General features: G+C 38.9%; 1 protein-coding gene across 1 annotated transcript; it reads right to left on the bottom strand.

Annotated features, from left to right (window-relative positions):
• Positions 1-242: 242 nt before the first annotated feature.
• On the bottom strand, positions 243-14,305 carry LOC131937138 (uncharacterized). Its single transcript, XM_059294330.1, has 3 exons — positions 14,157-14,305; positions 649-1,277; positions 243-562 (listed from the first exon to the last, which is right to left on the bottom strand). The coding sequence occupies exons 1-3, from the start codon at positions 14,303-14,305 to the stop codon at positions 243-245; spliced, it is 1,098 nt and encodes a 365-aa protein (XP_059150313.1).
• Positions 14,306-19,409: the final 5,104 nt, after the last annotated feature.

The following is a 19,409-nucleotide window of genomic DNA, read 5'->3' on the forward strand; positions in this document are numbered from 1 at the left end:
AAGAGAAACGCATTTGTCATTCTACAATTACGTTTTTTTTTTAAAATTCAACATTTTTCTTGAAAGTTTTTATAGAGTAGAATATATTATATATTTCCCATACTGTATTTCTTTATAATGGTTTCTATGTTTTTTTTTGTTGTATGTTTTTAATGTGTTTACAATACATCTTTAAAAGTATGTGTATACGTGTTTTCCTTAATAAAAAATGCAATCGACTACAGCAAACTTTCTCTCGCCCTTTATATAACAATTTGACCACAAGAGGTGGACTGGGCCCCAGGGACACAGGGGGTGGACAGGGACACTGGGGGTAGACATGGAGTCAGGGGGTGGACGGCCTCAGGGATACTGGGGGTGGACAGGGCCTCAGGGACACTGGGGGTGGACACTGCAGCCGGGACAAAGGGGGTGGACAGGGACCCTGGGGGTGGACAGGGCCTCACTGTGTAGACTGGGACACTGGGGGTGGACGGGGACACAGGGGGTGGACAGGGCAGCCGGGACACAGGGGGTGGACAGGGCAGCCGGGACACAGGGGGTGGACTGGGCCTTATGAACACTGGTGTGGACAGGGACACTGGGGGTGGACACTGCAGCCGGGACAAAGGGGGTGGACAGGGACCCAGGGGGTGGACAGGGCCTCACTGTGTGGACTGGGACACTGGGGGTGGACACTGCAGCCGGGACAAAGGGGGTGGACAGGGACCCAGGGGGTGGACAGGGCCTCATTGTGTGGACTGGGACACTGGGGGTGGACGGGGACACAGGGGGTGGACAGGGCAGCTGGGACACAGGGGGTGGACTGGGCCTTAGGAACACTGGTGTGGACAGGGACACTGGGGGTGGACAGGAACACGGGGGGGTGGACAGAGACACAGGGGGTGGACAGAGACACAGGGGATGGACAGGGCCTCAAGGACACTGGGGGTCGACATGGAGCCGGGACACACGGGGTGGACTGGTACACAGGGGGTGGACAGGTATACAGGTTGTGGACAGGGGCACAGGGGGTGGACAGGAACACAGGGGGTGGACAGGGCAGTCGGGACACAGGGGTTGGACAGGAACACTGGTGGTGGACAGGAACACAGGGGGTGGACAGGGCAGCCGGGACACAGGGCAGCCTCAGCGACACAGGGGGTGGACAAGGACACTGGGGTGGACAGGGACACAGCGGGTGGACAGGGACGCAGGGGGTGGACAGAGACACTGGGGGTGGACTGGGCCTCAGCGACACAGGGGGTGGACAGGAACACAGGTGGTGGACAAGGACACTGGGGTGGACAGGGCAGCCGGGACACAGGGGGTGGACAGGGACACAGGGGGTGGACAGAGACACAGGGGTTGGACAGGTGCACAGGGGGTGGACAGGTAAACAGGGGGTGGACAGGGCAGAGTTCTGACAAGTACGACGATATCAACGCATGCAAATGATTTGACAGTTTGACAATATTTAACTTTACTACTTACTGCACTATAAAATACAAATGACAATCAGAACGAACGATGCTAAGAGTTGACTACACTACGACCTAACCCTAACACAACTAGAACAAGACTACTATTATCTTCTTCCCCGGCAACAACGAACCTACACTGAAACGTCATAATCTTGCGTACGGCATCACCATTTCATGCGTTCATTATATATTTCGCACTAATATTCGTTCGCACCAACATGCCTGATCAAACACACATCATAACAAAGCCCACGTAGCATTATACCATCACAAAAGTCCAAGTACCGCTAAAAAAGCCCATATGCAATCACGCAAACCCATTTACAATCTAACAAACTCATGTATTATCACAAAAATTCATGTACTTACACTTACCTAGGTAATATTGACAAAGTCAACGTAAAATCAAACAAGCCCAAGTATCATCACACAAGCCCACATCCCGTCATAAAATCTGCACTTTCAATTAATACATAGACAGATTTTTCTTTGTTTTGTTAGACAGTACGTAGACCGCGCAAAAAACAAAAAAAAAAAATAAATGTGGGCAATCGAATAGCTTGGTCTAGAGCAGGGGTCTCCAAACTTTTCAGTCCGAGGGCCGTATTAACTATCAAATTTCAGTTCGGGGGCCAGTTTCTTCAAGGCATGTTTTTGATTTTTCTGGGCAAAGTTCCCAAGCCATCACCAACAAAGGATTTTTCTTGGTAAAAAATATCTCATCGGGCCGGATGAGAGGACTTTGCGGGCCGCATCTGGCCCGCGGGCAGTAGTTTGGAACCCCTGGTCTAGAGCCTAGATCTAAAGCTGTATGCATGTTTTTCTTTTCTTTAAACTCAAGATTAAAAAAAAACTAAGAAGGTACACATTTCTAAAGAGAAAAATATATCATAGCAAAATTTTGAAACGTGTCTATTCAGACTATGGAGACGAAAGGTTTGAAACAAAAGCTGTTTTAATCTTGATGTCGCGACTTGCGTTTATCAAATATTTACGGTTGTGTGTCTAGCCTTCATGTTGTTGTTCACAAAACTTTGTTCTAGTTAAACTGATATAACTAAGTCAGATTGACGTAATGGAATACAAGTGGAAGAAAGAAAATACAAGTTATGACATGTACAATGCTTGCGAAATTTTGTTGTATAAACTCTGCTTTCATTTAGCCACTAGATGTCTTATAACCAATTGGTAAACTTTACTTCATCTGCGCAACCACCTTCAAATCCAATGGCTTATTTTACTTTAACATATAAACTTGTATTTATGTTGGGTTTTTGTTTGTTTGTTTTTTAAGAGACGGGTGTATAGCAAAACTCTGTGACAGTTTCGGCAACACACCAACTCCTTCCCCCCTCCTTCTTCCCCCTCTCTCTCTCTCTCTCTCTCTCCAGAAATAGAACAAATATACTTTACTTCAACCAGTATCTCCCCCACACTTGAAGTTAGAGTGGTTTCGTCCTCACTATCTTAAAAAATGTCTGTGGGCAGCAGTTGTTTGATTTTGGAATTTTTTCGCCTAAAATAATTGCTGACTACAGATAACGAGCCTCTTTTACCCGACCACGCCGCCCATTATTTCCAATACAAAAGAGCTTACTTATCAGAGGTTATCAGCGACAAACAATAATGGGTGTACTATAGTATTATTTGTAATAGAGGAATTTAAAAGTTTATGAAAAGAAACAAAATTAAAAAAAAAACCTTTGACTCTATAACGGAACTTATTAACAGTGTTTCTTCCAGACTTTTTTCTCCGGGGGGGCACTTGAAATCTTCGGGGGGGCGGTAGACTTTCTTCGGGGGGGCGGACACTGTTAAAAGTATATATTTTCTATATAAATTATATAAATTTCATTTCGTTCGGGGGAGGGCGGTAAAAAATTTTTGGGGGGGGGGGGGGGGGGGGGGGCTTTGCCCCCCCGAAGAGATGCCTGGAAGAAACTCTGCTTATTAACTGCTTTCTCATAATAAATTCACTTTTACTTAGTTTTCAAGATACGTGTTAGATCAAATGGTTAATGGTGTATAAATAGTTGTGTTTCATGTTTACATCTCAACTCCTATCTTACGTCGTTTGATGTATCGTCAATAATTAATGCCTGATCGATTACTTTTTCTTGCGCAGTCCAAAACTATGTCATGTCGTACAATAACACGGGTACAGCACGTGGATACCACAGTAGCACGACAGTAGCATTATGGTAGCACAAAACTAGCATTACGGTAGCACAACAGTAGCACCACAGTAGCACCACAGTAGCACCACAGTAGCACCACAGTAGCACCACAGTAGCACCACAGTAGCACCACAGTAGCACCATAGTAGCACAAAAGTAGCACAACAGTAGCACCTCAATAGCATCACGGTAGCACTACAGTAGCACAACGGTAGCACAACAGTAGCACAACAGTAGCACCACAGTAGCACCACAGTAGCACAACAGTAGCACCCCGGTAGCACCACGGTAGCACTATGGTACCACAACAGTGACACTACTGCGAAGAGACAATAGTATTTATCCTAGTGTAATTCCTATTCTCCTCACTGATTGTTGAAATCATATAGACGCAATATGTTGCAATATGTTACATGAGATCTATCATTGATTCGAAAGTCTGCATTATAAATGCTTTAGTATTGTATTCCAACCGTGCATCTATTATCAGCTCTTAATTTGCCGTGATTACACGTGGACAAGGTTGATGTTCTTTCTTAAGCCTCGTGCTTGTCATAATTTTGGTGGAGTGATTTTTTTTCTTCATTTTTGACGTTCAAGTCAAAATTCGTTAGGCTTACTAGAGTAGAGAACTCTACGTTAAAACTTTGGACTGTAAAATATTCAATTGCGTACGTCGTTGACTAGCATACGGTAATGCCATGTGTACTTAGATATTTCAATCAAACGGTTAAAAACCACGTACTATTCCCAAACCCGACTAGGATATGTATTACATGTTAGGACTTCTCATAATACGGCCCAAACTATTTCAAGCAAAATTCTAAGTGTGATTGCGCAGGGATTCTTGAGTCGGTTGCATCAGTAAATTTATGAAATCCTGATTAGACTTAATGAGCTATTTTAGTTTACAAACAACATTTATAATTAAACAATAATTTAGATAATAAAATGTTTTCAAAAATTTAAATTTACATTTTGCGCGTCAAAATATTAACTAATAATAAAGAAGCAAACAGAAACGGCTATATCATTTAACATTACATAAATACAACAGACTAAATGTCGCACTCTGAACGTTACCGGCTGAAAGACCTCTTAGAAGGCTCAATTACTAAAATAAATTCTATTTCGGCTGATCATGTAATAGGCAACAAAACCAATACTACTGTGATAACAATGCTTTTAAAACAATAAGTTCACTTCAGTCTGAAAAATACAGAAATAAAACTCAAGGTTAAAATATAACGCCTGCTTAACATTTCCCTTTTTCCCCACCATTTTACTGCCATGTTTTTTAAACTTTAGTACAACAAGTGCACACTATTCGTCAATAAACAATTAACATAATCGATCACTTTATTAGTGTAAGCAGTGGCCTTGGGGATGTCTTTCCCGTAATATTTAAAGCTTACCGTAGTTTTGAAAATGTTTATCTAGGGTGTGCTTCATCAATGTTTAACTACTGGGGTCAAGGGAGTGCTGTAAGTTGATGGTCAAACCCATGTATCCAATACTTGAGTTAAACTGATGATGTACTATTGACGGGTTATCCCACGTATTACAGATGAGTTAAACTAATGTTGTACCTAGATGTGTTGATAAACTTGCTCCAAGGCTAAACATTGAAACTCCACCAAAAGTGTCTAAATAACCTAAAAGCTATACAATCTCATATTAGTGTAACCCCAGCACTTCAGAATGTTTGTACGAGAGCCGGTAAGCTGCATGAGAAATATACAACATATTTAACAATACAAAATAGTGAGGAATACTATTTTACAGCTTTCTCAACAACAAATTAGTATTTGCTCACATTAAATTTTACTTAATCTTTTTGTAATGTTTATCATGGTAACATTTTTAATATTTAAATTAAGTCTTTTTTTTAAACTTAGAGCATTACAAATGCAACATATCATATTTACTACGATAAAACATCGTGTCTACAAATATTTGGTTTAACAACTTAGCGAATCACAACTGATTGATACATTTTCTTCGATAAAACATTTAATTTCAATTAAGTTTCAATTAAACATCGTGTCTACAAATATTGCCTAACATCATTTGAGTACTACCAATACACTGACTGTGTGCGATTGTACAGGAATGAGGAAACCAAAGTAAAACTGTGTTTAACTTAACAAAGATAAGAAACTTTACTGATTTCATGTTTGTATTAAAACATGTAATTAAGTATTGATAAAAGAATCTTTGATCATATACACTGGCTCATCAAAATATAGAAAAAAGTAATGTTACCTAGAAAAAGTTCAATTTATAGCCTAAACCTGATTGGGTGAAAAATGAACACGTGATGTCGGAAAATCCCGCCCATAGTATTGATCTCCTGGCAATAAATCATAAGTGAATTTGATATCTAATTGTCAAAGCACAGTCCAGATTTCTGGCTACAATACTCGCTTAAAAGTTTTTAAAAATATTCTCGTCTTCCGTCGTTTAGAAATGTAGCGTTAAATCTTCAGTTTGATCAAGTTCATTCGTACTGTTTAAACATGACTCGTTCCATCAGAATATCGGTGTAGTGTGGTCTAGTAATCAACGCCGCCTGACAATGTATCAACTCATCACTCATTCAGCCAAAAAAAAATCACTCAGTTTTAAAAACTTCTGATACACGTGTTTTAATATTCTTCAGGAAAATGTAGGTCTATGTTAACACAAAATTGCTACCCACAGACATTTTTTTAGAGAGTGACGAAGAAACCACTTTAACTTTCAGCGGGGGAAGATACTAGTTGAAGTAAAGTATATATTTTGTTTAATTTCTGGAGAGAGAGAGAGAGAGAGAGAGAGAGAAAAAGAGAGGGGCGGGGGGGGGGGGGGGAAGGCGCTGGTTTGTTTCCGAAACTATCAGATTTTTACTATACACCGCCTCCTCTAAAAAAAAAGAAAAACAAACAAAACCAATCCACACAAACAATAAAAGTTAATATGTTAAAGAATTTGAAGGTGGTTGAGCAGATGAAGTAGAGTTTACCAATTGCTCATATGACATCTAGTGGCTATATTAAAGTATGGTTTATGCAACGAAATTTCGCAAGCATCGTGCATGTCATAACTTGTATTTTCTTTCTTCCACTTGTATTCCATGACGTCACCGTGACTTAGTTATCTCAGTTTAACAAGAACAAAGTTTTGTGAACAACAACATGAAGGCTAGACACACAACCGTAAATATTTGATACACGCAAATCTCGAGCTCAAGTTTAAAACAGCTTTTGTTTCCTTGTTTTAATGCATGCTTTTGTGTTTGTTTGCTTCTTTTTTGATGCATGCTTTTGTGTTTGTTTCCTTGTTTGAATGTATGTTTTTGTTTTTGGTTTCTTTTTTGATGCATGTTTTTGTGTTTGTTTCCTTGTTTAAATGCATGCTTTTGTGTTTGTTTGTTTCCTTGTTTGAATGTATGTTTTTATGTTTGTTTGTTTCTTTGTTTTTATGTATGTTTTTGTAATAGTTTCTTTTTTTGATGCATGTTTTTGTATTTGTTTCCTTGATTGAATGTATGTTTTGTGATCGTTTGTTTCTTTGTTTGAATGCATGCTTTTGTGTTTGTTTATATCTCAATGCATGTTTTTGTGTTTTCGTCGTACCCAGGGGCGTAGCGAGGGGGGGGGGGGCGGGGGGTGCGGACCGCACCGGATGACACCATTTAGGGGGGTGACACCAAGGCAAAAAATAGCAAAATATATAGAGAAAAACTTGAGGGGGGGGGTGCAAATCGAAAGTTTGAGGGGGGGTGCAAATCAAAAACTTGAGGGGGGGGGTGTATTGAGGGGGGGTGCAAATCAAAAACTTGAGGGGGGGGTGCAAATCGAAAGTTTGAGGGGGGGGTGCAAATCGAAAACATGAAAGTTTGTCCCCGGGAAGGGTCGCAACGCCTCTGGGGGGGGGGGGGGTGACACCATTAAGTGCCGCACCGGGTGACACCCGACCTCTCTACGCCACTGGTCGTACCTAAACGTTCAAGATTTAGTTGAAAGAAAATTTGACCATTGTCTACCAGCTCGGCGTTTTGCCAAACACTTTCTTAGCTCAGACATATTGTCATGATTTTTTAATGAGTACAGTGAAACGATGAATCGTCTCACATTGAAGGGTTCTTCAAGGGGTAACGAAGTAAACTGGAAAAGCGGACTACAAGATATGCATGGAATGAGACGGCTGCCATTTAGCTAAGATTGAAAGATTGTATTTTTTTTTCGTATTAAGTGTGTGTTGGCACTAAGCTTGTTTGTCTTTATAAATACAAGTATAACAGTAGGACAAGAAACGTGTTTGTGTGTGTGTGTGTGGCGCGAGTGTGTGTGCGTCGTGTGAGTGTGTACGTGTGGCGCCAGTGTGTTTATCGCGGGTGTATGTGTGGCGCTGGTGTGTGTATTGTGCGAGGGTGTGGCACGAGATTGAGCCACGAGACATAAGAACGGGAAAAGAGTAACGCTAGAGTAACACAACAGAAGACAAATTTTTAAAATAACGACATAATTATTCTCTTTGAAAAAAAATAAACCGGGTGTGATCTCCCCTAAAATTTCTCGAATATTTTATATATGAAACAACAGGGTATGGCAACTCGGGATATCGACATGATTTTTAATCCATTTTAAATACTTAATCTTTTTAAAATAGAATAAAATATCGTAGAAAAAGAAATTGCACACCAAGTGAACGCCAAATAAAATGTGAATACTAGTGTGGAATATTATTAGTAGGCCTATTTAATAAATTCACATGCGTTTTTTGAGAAATCGGAAATAGCGAAAATTACTACTTTCGTTCATCGAAAATTACTCAAAATTAAATAGAAGGCAGACAATTAGATATTTTACTTACACGAGAAATTTATTTATCTATCTGAAATAGTACTCAATTTTTAGGCTTTTGAAAAATTGGAAGTAGAAAAAGTTCCAGTTCCGGTTATCGGAAATCGCTCAAAAGTTGATACGGATCTACGATTTTAATATAATACTTACATATGAAATTTCATCAACCTAGCTGTAACGGTACTCAAGTTATCGTTTTTACAGACACACACACAGACACACACACATACCCACACACAAACATACGGACAAGATTACAAAACTATTTTTTCCGACTCAGGGAGTTGTAAAAAGTCGAGATATGCAAAAATCTGTTTTTTTTTTTTTTTTTTTTTTTTTTTTTTTTTGCACGATTGCAAGACTTTCTTTATACTTGTATATACGAGAGAGTAAAATAAAAGCATTTCCATTCAAGCGAAGACACTTTAAATTTCTTATAAAATATTTAAAAGCTGTTTTCTACACATCAATTGAACATGTTTGTTACTGAAATAATATTTGTTTTATCCTTGTTTCGGGTCATTTGAGGTTAGTATTGTTTAGAACACCATGGATAGTGAGTTGCGAGTTGAGTTTAGCCCAGGGTTGTGTAGTTTTACCCCAAGGTCGAATGCAGATTGTAGAAACTCGTAAATGATAGGAGATGGGGGATAGTGGATGTAGTGAAGGAGTGAAGGGGGATGAATGGGGCTGATTGTTGTTTGTACTTGGCACCTTGTTCGTCCCTGTTCAATCCTCGGTCTGTGATTTGTAACAGTCCGGTTTGTGCCAGTTTATGTAAAGGTATATAAGGTGTATGAAAACGTGTGTGATTGTATCAGTTTAGTCGAGTATATAAGGTGTATGAGAACGTGTGTGATTGGCTCAGTTTTGTCCAGTTCTCCCACAAGATTAGTGTCAGTTAGGTCTATACGAGTATTTAGCCACTGTATCGTAGTTTTTGTACTATCGTGTGTATTTTGTGTTTAGACTAGACTGTGTTAGGTGTAGATAGTGTATATATAATTAAATTCTTTTAGTTTTAACGAGCTGTTGTTTTATTCAGTCTTGTTTTGTAACCCGTTTGTTGTTGTTTGTCTAATATGTTGCATCGGATCACACATAAGGCGTGTCCGCGTGTTGACAACAGTAGACAGCTGGTAGAGCGAGTGGGGTTGAATGTTGATAACACGATTGTAAAGAGTTGTAGAGGAATAAACACGTTACCAGGTACCAGAGTGTTGAGTGTGGATGTGTTTTGGTCTGATTAAAGAGAATCAGATTTCATCAATCCTTTACACATTGTTATGTTCGATGTTATAGCAACCTTGGTGGAAAATTGTTTTAATTATGTGTCACAATAAGTTATATATAATCACTAAATAAATCTAACCCCACTGAACGAGGAAACAATTTTGTAGCCAATATAGGGGAAATAACCAAGTAAATAGCTCAAGGTTTAAAAAGTCGTAGTTGTTCTTTGATCTGCAATGATGTCGACAATTAAAAGTGCTAATTCTTAATTTAATTAAAACCAGTTAAATAACCTTAAGTACATATATATATATATATATATATATATATATATATATATATATATATATATATATATATATATATATATATATTCTTAATACAAATATTTACTTTGAAAACATATTTAAACCCAATCTCTCCCAAATATATATCTCAGTGTACCATTAAATCAATTGCCCATTTTGGACATGGCTTACATTTTCCTAATGCACTTTTACGGGGTTTGTATAAAAGACACAGCGCAATTGCCTGACACATGTAATATTTTGTTCCAATGACAGCAAGAAAAAACAGCTAGAAAAAGATGCAGCCACTCTGCATACAGAAACATCGCCAGGGGAAACAATCGCAATAATAGCGTCATCCCAGGGGAGGTAATACAATACTTAGGATAAAGAATTGCCACTGTTGTCAGATACAACCCTGATCATATTTTTTAGTTGAGCAGAAATGATTCTAGCATTTGGTTCTGACGGCAAATAATGTGTTCGGGTAATGTTTATCTTTTTCATGTAAAAGTTGTGTAAATATCGATGCCCTTGTAAGCCGTAACATACGTGACGTTACATGTTTGTCTTATTTTCATTCGCGAATAATATATGGACATCAGGGGTCCAACAAGGCACTGACTAAATCATATTCGTTCTAATCTATTATATTTAAATGAATATTGTATGTGGTATACAGTTACCGTAACATATGTGGTATACAGCAACCGTAACATATGTGGTATACAGCAACCGTGATCACATTATGTGGTTGGTGCAGAACTTTGAAAGTATAGAAATGGGTGCCAAATAGCGGCTACATATGCATCGTGTTTGTGACCAACCACCACTCAGATCGGCTGAATGACCTCACATATTTGTATCAGCACATGTGTTTGTACACATGTGCTGGTAATTAACCTATATGTGCAGTAATGTGTGGACTGTGTGTTAAACTCGCCAGCCAGCCAGCCAGCCAGCATCAAATCAAATCCACTCAAAGAACACGTAACATCAGCACCTGCATCTAAATGATTTAAAGAACATCAATTCTGTTGTTGTGTCATGGCTCAATCACTTCACGGTTGGTGAGCTTATAACCACAGCTCCTCTGTTCCCTCTCACACTACAGTTCCCCTGTTTACTCTCAAACTCAACCTTCCCTGTACCTGCTAGAACTGATGCTCCTGTGTTTCTTCTGGAGTTTAAAAGTCCCCCCTCCCCCCTCCCATCCCTGTGTTCCGGTAAAGTGCTGTTTGTAAATAAACCCATTTTTCATTCTTTGAACTTTCTTACGATTGAAGAAATAATAACAAGAATTAACTAGCCGCCTTTTATCTTCAAATTTTCAACATTTGATTTGAGAATGTATATAGAATCTTTTACATAATGTTTTTAAGCTATAGTATATATATATATATATATATATATATATATATATATATATATATATATATATATATATATATATATATATATATATATATATATATATATATATATTTATTTATATATAATTACATATGTGTGTGAGTGTGTGTATACATTATAATATTTATATTTACACACATACAATTCAGCAAACCAACAAAAGCATCACATTATCTAACACACACGTCACAACACATCTCCTCCAGTAATTAAAGCATGCAGCCGTTCATTTAGCCTGACAGGCCTTGATTAGTACAACAGGTGATGCCGAGGTTTCCTCACAACTTTTTAACTGCTGCTTCCTCTTGAAAAACTTCCCGCAGACTACCGTGTTCTATTTTCGTCACCCTTATTTTTTCACGCATGTTTTTTTTTAGTTCCACCTTCACACAATGTAAATTAACTATGTGAGTTTAACTCTGAACGAAAAGTTTTAACGGTTAGTGTAGAGTGTAGAGTAACACACATCTTTTTTTAGAACACGTTGATTGTGAATATAAATAATAATCAGATAAATATTTTTATTCACACTAAATGTGTTCTCAAAACGATTCGTTATGCTCTGCTATTTTTCTCTTGGCTAATTAATTTTGAAATGTTCAGTCTTGTAAGAAAACTTGACTCTGTTTAATCTTAGAATGCTATTAAAATAATTTTAATTAAACAACTTATTATCTTTTCTTTATACTATATTTTTAACACATTATTATCTAATAATAGAGAGTTACCCTCTCGGAAATTGCGGTACATATTGTAGATGGAGTAGATTTAATCTGTTTCTGTGAGCTCGCTATGTATGGATATGGTGTAGTTAGGTCTATGCCAGCCACCTTTACTTTCCCAGGTCTCAACTCTGGGATCCGAACTGAAGATTTCCGGGCTACCAGTTGTTCTCACTACTGCCCGTTCATCCCTTCCCCACCCCACCTCACATAGCTCAGTGCACCAAAAAGCTAAACATTACCTTAACCTTCGTGTTATGTAATGCCAACGTGATCCCACAGAAACACATTTACAAACACTTCTTTGATCAAAGCTTGTGCAAAACCTGACAATAGCGAAACAGGTAAAATATTTCAGCAATTAGGCGATACATAATTGTCTCATCAGGTATGTAAGTTTTTACACTGAACTAAGACATGCCCAAAAAAAAATCACTTCGTAAATCACATCTTTGTATAAAAACTCACAATAGAGGACGAGATAGAAACTTAGAAGAGAGTTCTGGAAACAGACGTGGGTAAAAATATGGAAGTACAGCTGCAGGTAACATAACACAACAACACAACAAAAACACAAAACTGCAAATATATGGAAGTACAGCTGCAGGTAACATAACAACAAAACACAACAAAAACATAGAACTGCAAAAATACAAACAAGCAGGAAAAAGAGCTAAATCATAAATCAGAAAAAGGAAAGCGAAACAAAATACAAAATACATAAAAACATAAAAACATAACACTACACAAAAATACAACAACTACACGACCTACACACACATAAGCACTCACAGATTGCACTTACTATATATATATATATATATATATATATATATATATATATATATATATATATATATATATATATATATATGTTTTTATCTTAATATCTCTAACATGATTATGTAGTGGGATGATGCGCATATTTTCATGTACAGAATGATGAAATTAGAAGATTTAATCGTGTGCTTCTAATCCAATTAAACCAAAAAATTTCAAAAGAAAGCCTCAGTGGCCCCATGACTCAATTTGTTCCCCATCAAAAATTTCCGCAGCACTAATTGACACGAGCGGTTTAAAAAGTCTCATGGCTCACGTGTTCAACAGGTTAGTTTCTGTTGCACGAAGGTGCGTGCTCTCAAAGTAAAATTTTTTCGTCGTTTGTACATAGCTTTACTCTAAATATTATGATTTTTTTTTTCAGTTCACTTTGGTTATACATATTCCTGGTTTTATTTATTTACAGTATGATATAGAAAACACATTACTAAACTCCAGGACAAATAGAAATCAAAGTTTTAAATTAAAAATAAAGTAAAGAATTTAGCACCCACTGAAATTGTGTATGAATGGTAACTCTAAAGATATTCAAACAACTATTGGTATAGGACTCAAATTAAATATTTAGAAAATTAAAATTATTAAAACAAGAATCGACAGGCAAAGATTCTATTAAAATATGCAACACGCAAGTACAACGAAGTAAAAGATTTAACATGTTAAGGCAACATTGTCAATTATTTAGGTGACTGTATGACTACACCACTGAGCGTAAAACACGCTTACAACCACGCACACATCATGGCCGAAGATAATCTCATCCAAGACTTTTAATGCAGACTTTACAAAATCTGTGTCCTCGTTGCCCTTCTGCCTGGCAAACAATTCTAGAACCCAATCATCGCTACCGGCAGATCACTAGATTCTATCTTAAGAGCCCTCGAAGGATAAAAGGCATCAACTTTCCCAACAACATCTATAATGATAGAATACAAAGAGGGATAGAAGTGGAGGCCGTTTCACAAGTAATTCAAACAAGAAGACGGCAAAAGCATGCCAAATTTATGGAAATAATTTCGGCATTGGTTTAGCGGCTTCGGTACTATGGATACTTGTTATCTCACCATGTCCACATATTGCACACAACTAACCACCAAAATTGCACATACCTAACCACCAACCCACAACACAACAACCACCCAGGGACTTAGTAAGATGAAAGGTAACCACTTACATTGGACCTGTTTTATTGAGCCTGCAGGTAACCTGTCTCACTGTCTGCAGGTAACCTGTCTCATTGAGCCTGCAGGTCTCACTGAGCCTGCAGGCAGCCTGTCTCACTGTCTGCAGGTAGCCTGTCTCACTTTTCTTGACTGCCAGCATCTGTGTCTGCTCACCAGATGCCTGAATGATTGACTTCCGTTTGTCCTACACATGTTTGATCCACGCCTCCCCCGCCTACCCGTTGTTTGTGGATGTAAGACCGCGTATGATAATGTCTGAGGGAGGGTGGGGGGGGGGGGTAAAACTCGCCGGAAACCTGGAGCTTCATGCAGTGCCATTGCTAAGTGGGTTGGGGAGAAGGTGGGGTGGGTTTTTATTTTACTACACAGATAAATATCTGGTAATTAAAAGTCACTGACAATAGCGAGTGACGTTAATGTAATTTTGTATACCTTTAGTATACCTTATTTAATGTTTTCAACAACATCATGTACTTTATCCCGTCATAATATAGTGTGTTGTATAATTTTCGACCACGTACATAGCAGAATATTTTACTCTTACACTAAACCCCCGCTATAAGCAAACATGTCATAAAGAGAACGTTTTATTTCTGATTGATGTTTTGGGCCAACAAGAAGATGTTTATTCCCTCACAAAAAATGTGTGGCTCCACGTGTGAGACATACCCGAGGGTTATTGTTTTATCCTTTTAGACAGGGAATTGCAAGGACACGTACGCAAAAAGCATCGTTCAAATCACGCTTTGTTAAATATCAAACAGCCTCCCCAATACAGCCAGCGGAGATATAGATGATGTGTGATCTTAGGATGGCGTGGAGCTATTACAGAGCATGAAACATGACTCACTCATTCTCTAATTTACCCTAAATACCAAGTATAAATAGCTTGTCTAATGCTGTTATAATAGAAGTGCTGGTAAACAATGAGACGACATTACGCGTTTCTTCATAAGTGTACCCATGTTATACCCATGTTATACCTATGTTATTTCCATGTTATACCCATGTTATACCCATGTTATACATATTATATATATCCATGTTATACCCATGTTATACCCGTGTTATACCCATGTTATACCCATGTTATACCCATGTTATACCAATGTTATACCAAAGTTATACCCATGTTATACCCATGTTATGCCCATGTTATACTCATGTTATACCCATGTTATACCCATGTTATACCCATGTTATACCCATGCTTTACCCATGTTATACCCATGTTATACTCATGTTATACCCATGTTATACTCATGTTAAACAAATGTTATACCCATGTTATACCAAAGTTATACCCATGTTATACCCATGTTAAATTGGCTTGAATGGTTAAAACATCGAACTACACCATCTTATAAGACGTTGAGAAAATGTATGGACAGATTTAACGAGCAAATGGGTTCAAATCATTGTTTGGTAGTTGTAGTACATCACGAATTTAGCCTATTACAATTCATAATTTATTACAAGCATTTCACTATAAATACAGCTTATTGAACTGATGTTTTTAAGTAAATTATATTGTTTCTAGTGATAATATAAATTGCGAATGTTTGGGAACAAAACAGTTAGAAATTGTGTTGACAATAATTTCAGAGTGTGTTATGTTTTAAAATACTTTAACTCCACGCAAATGTCTATGTGTTTTATTTAGACAAGCAGGCAGACAAGGTTAGCACAGGAGGAAAAGCGCAGGTGTGATTAGCTGGTTTTAAAATCTGGACTGATGAGCAGGTGTGCTTCCCCCTACCCCCGGGACATCTTGGAGCCATCACCTGCTGTAAATGCGGAAACTCACCGAAATTGAAACAGGTTTTGCTCATGGTGTTTGGCACCTCATGACAGACTTGAACAAAAACATCTCCAAACTTTCATGTTCAAATACATTTTCGACATTTCTAGTTACCTTCTCTTCTTATAAAGGAACTTTTTTAAAACCATTTTTTCCTAAAGTCACAACCAACTTCAAAAACGTGTGTAAACATTCACAGCTTATGACGTAATGTAAAGGAGTGGCGCCAGCTTTTGAATGAGTCTGGAGATTTTTAGCGGATTGCACTCTCTAATTCTATACATTAGCTAAAGCTTAACTCTTGGTTTTCTCCCTTCCTTCTGATACCGGTTGTCTCCCTTCCTTCTAACACTAGTTTTCTCTCTTCATCCCACTTCTCGTTGTCTCCCCTTCCTCCTACCTCAGATTGTCTCCCCTTCCTCTTACCTCAGATTGTCTCACTCCCACCTCACATTTTCTCCCTTCCCTTCATAAGTTCATAGGTATGACTCAGCATGTTTGTAAACATTTTCAAATAGTTTTTAAAAACAATCTCCCAAAATACTTTTTTTTCTTCTTCCCAAATAAAAAAAAATAGTATTAACGACGTTTTAGCATCTTCTAATATCAATAACATTCGCGAATCTTCTACTCCTCTACTGCGTGCCAGGAAAGTCAATTAACATAATTATCGTTACCTCTCCTCACCCCACCCCCCCACCCCACCCCCACACTCTCGCTCTCAACAACGTAAATCTTAGCAACGGCAGGAAACAGTTCTCTATCCCACTATTACTCGCCAACTTACACACAACATATCCTACCCCTCCACCCCCAACCTACCCCCCGACGTAACGTATCACATGACATTGATAAACACAGCCAGTATGGGCACCCATCAGGACACCCAGTGTGGGCATTAAATAATTTTCTTTCTGAAAGTAATTATCTGTTTGTCTAAGTTACCAAACCATATAGATATATTAAAAAGCAAAATAGAAGACATATATTGCTGCTACCACTAAGTTATCAATAGACAATGTCTGCTGGCAGCGAGTTTAGGTATACCTACCGTGGCATCCTACCACAAGCAACAAGACAATTTTCTATTATCTCGACTCCTTTCTGGACTGATATCTGAGTCTATTTTGAGCGCGATAAATCAACACATTGGTCGTGCTTATTTCCGTCAACACTAGACGAAATAAGCATTTAAAACAGCTTGAAGGAATAAGCATTTAAAACAGCTTTCTAAATAAATGTTTTTGTAATTACTACAGTGTGAGAATTTAAAAAGTTTAAGTTAACAAAACATTTTTACAGATATATTTCTGTTGTGTATGGTTCTGTTGTTTGATTTTTATTTATTTTGTGACTATGTGCATTGCATTGCAGAATTATTGTCTCTCTATTGCGATGCTATATGTGTTCAGAGCATTGCCTATTATTTGTGTGATACTAAATTAATTCAGACTCATATCTTTTAATGTATGATACAAGTACAAACCTAGCACGAAGGTCTCGAGTTAGAACCTCGGTTCGGATTTGTATTATAGGACGTCTCTGAGTCCACCCAGCTATGACGGGTACCTGACATAATTTGGGTGAAGTGTTTGGCACAGTGTTGAGCACACCTTACCTTCATATGCTGAGGTCAAGAACCATGAACTCTACTTCATCTGCCCAACGTCTAAAGAGGAATCTTAGAAACCTTAAGTTGAGTTGGAACCTCAAACTTGTATTGTCTGTGAATGACGTCTATCAGCGTGTGCTCCTGTTACTTGGCCATGAGATTACAAAACCTGCACCTCGAGAGATCGCGTGTAACAGCCATGGATGACGTGTGTAACAGCCATGGATGACGTGTGTAACGGCCATGGATGACGTGTGTAACGGCCATGGATGAGCATGCCTGCTGTCAAAACTAGCAGCGTGCATGTTACTCACTCAGTGCTAAAGGGAAAGAATGCTCAACGATACTAACAACACCTGCTTCTTAGCGCGTGTGTGGGTTCTGCATGAAAGGGTGCAGGCTTTAAACAGGTAGAGGGGGGAAGGGGGAGGGGGGTGGGTGGGTGCGGGATGTAGTGTGGAAAAAATTAACGCGCTCTAATTAGTCTAAAAAATTATGGATCTTTGAAAGGTGAACGCAATTACTAGCTTCATGGTACCGTAGTGTATAGTCACGACAACAAGTAAGGTTGTAGAGCTGGGCAACAAGCTAGCGATAAGTGGTAAAACACACAACGTATACGATATAACACACAACGTAGGTCTACGTACGGGGATACCACTAACATTTACATGTAGACAGACACATTTTTTTTTCTACAAACTGAAACTTTTCCCCCACCCCTCACACACGAAACTACCAGCATTTATCCATCCCTCCCCCACCCCCTCACACAAAACAGTAATAACATTTATTCACCCCTCCCCCACCCCCTCACACAAAACAGTAATAACATTTATTCACCCCTCCCCCACCCCCTCACACAAAACAGTAATAACATTTATTCACCCCTCCCCCACTCCCTCACACAACACACTACCAGCATTTATTCACTACCCCCCCACATAACAGTGCACCATTTATCCATCCCCCTACACAAAAAAAGCATAATTTATCCAACCCCCACACAGCAGTACCAGCATTAACTCCCCACCCCCACACAACAATACCAGCATTAACTCCCCACCCCCACACAACAATACCAGCATTAACTCCCCACACCCACACAACAGTACCAGCATTAACTCCCCACACCCACACAACAATACCAGCATTAACTCCCCACACCCACACAACAGTACCAGCATTAACTCCCCACACCCACACAACAATACCAGCATTAACTCCCCACACCCACACAACAGTACCAGCATTAGCTCCCCACACCCACACAACAGTACCAGCATTAACTCCCCACACCCACACAACACTACCAGCATTATCCTCCCACTTACCGAAGGGTGTAGTACATTTCCCCCCCCCCTACCTACCTCAGGAACTGACTGACGTCTGCCTACCAAAGCTTAGACTAATTTACACCCGTGAAATGTTAGCCAGGCAATTATGGAGCCCCGAACCACGTGACCGGAGGGGCGTGGAACATGCACCAGGAACAAACGTGCCCGTGAGACTTAGAGAACCGGCCGAGTACCCCAACCAAGGGCGATAATCCGCGTCTGTGTTCACTCATTCAGTCGGCACCTGTGTAATGTGTAGCTCCGATGTTATGAGCTGCATTGTTGCTGTGTTGGTGTGTTCGTACTTCTCTGACTGGATTATTTGTGGATTAACATTATGTTAATACTTTTTTCCTCTAACATTTTGTTAGGTAATTAAAAAAAAATTGTATGCTTAAAGGTAGCAAACGTCACTGATTTAACTAGAATAGGATTAGTCGCTTACTGATCGGCAAACAGTTATGGATATTATTACTGTGTGAGTATATATATA

This window comes from Physella acuta, unplaced genomic scaffold (assembly GCF_028476545.2).
Source record: "Physella acuta isolate Inbredline_101_S28 unplaced genomic scaffold, ASM2847654v3 ptg000200l, whole genome shotgun sequence".
Taxonomy (NCBI): domain Eukaryota; kingdom Metazoa; phylum Mollusca; class Gastropoda; family Physidae; genus Physella; species Physella acuta.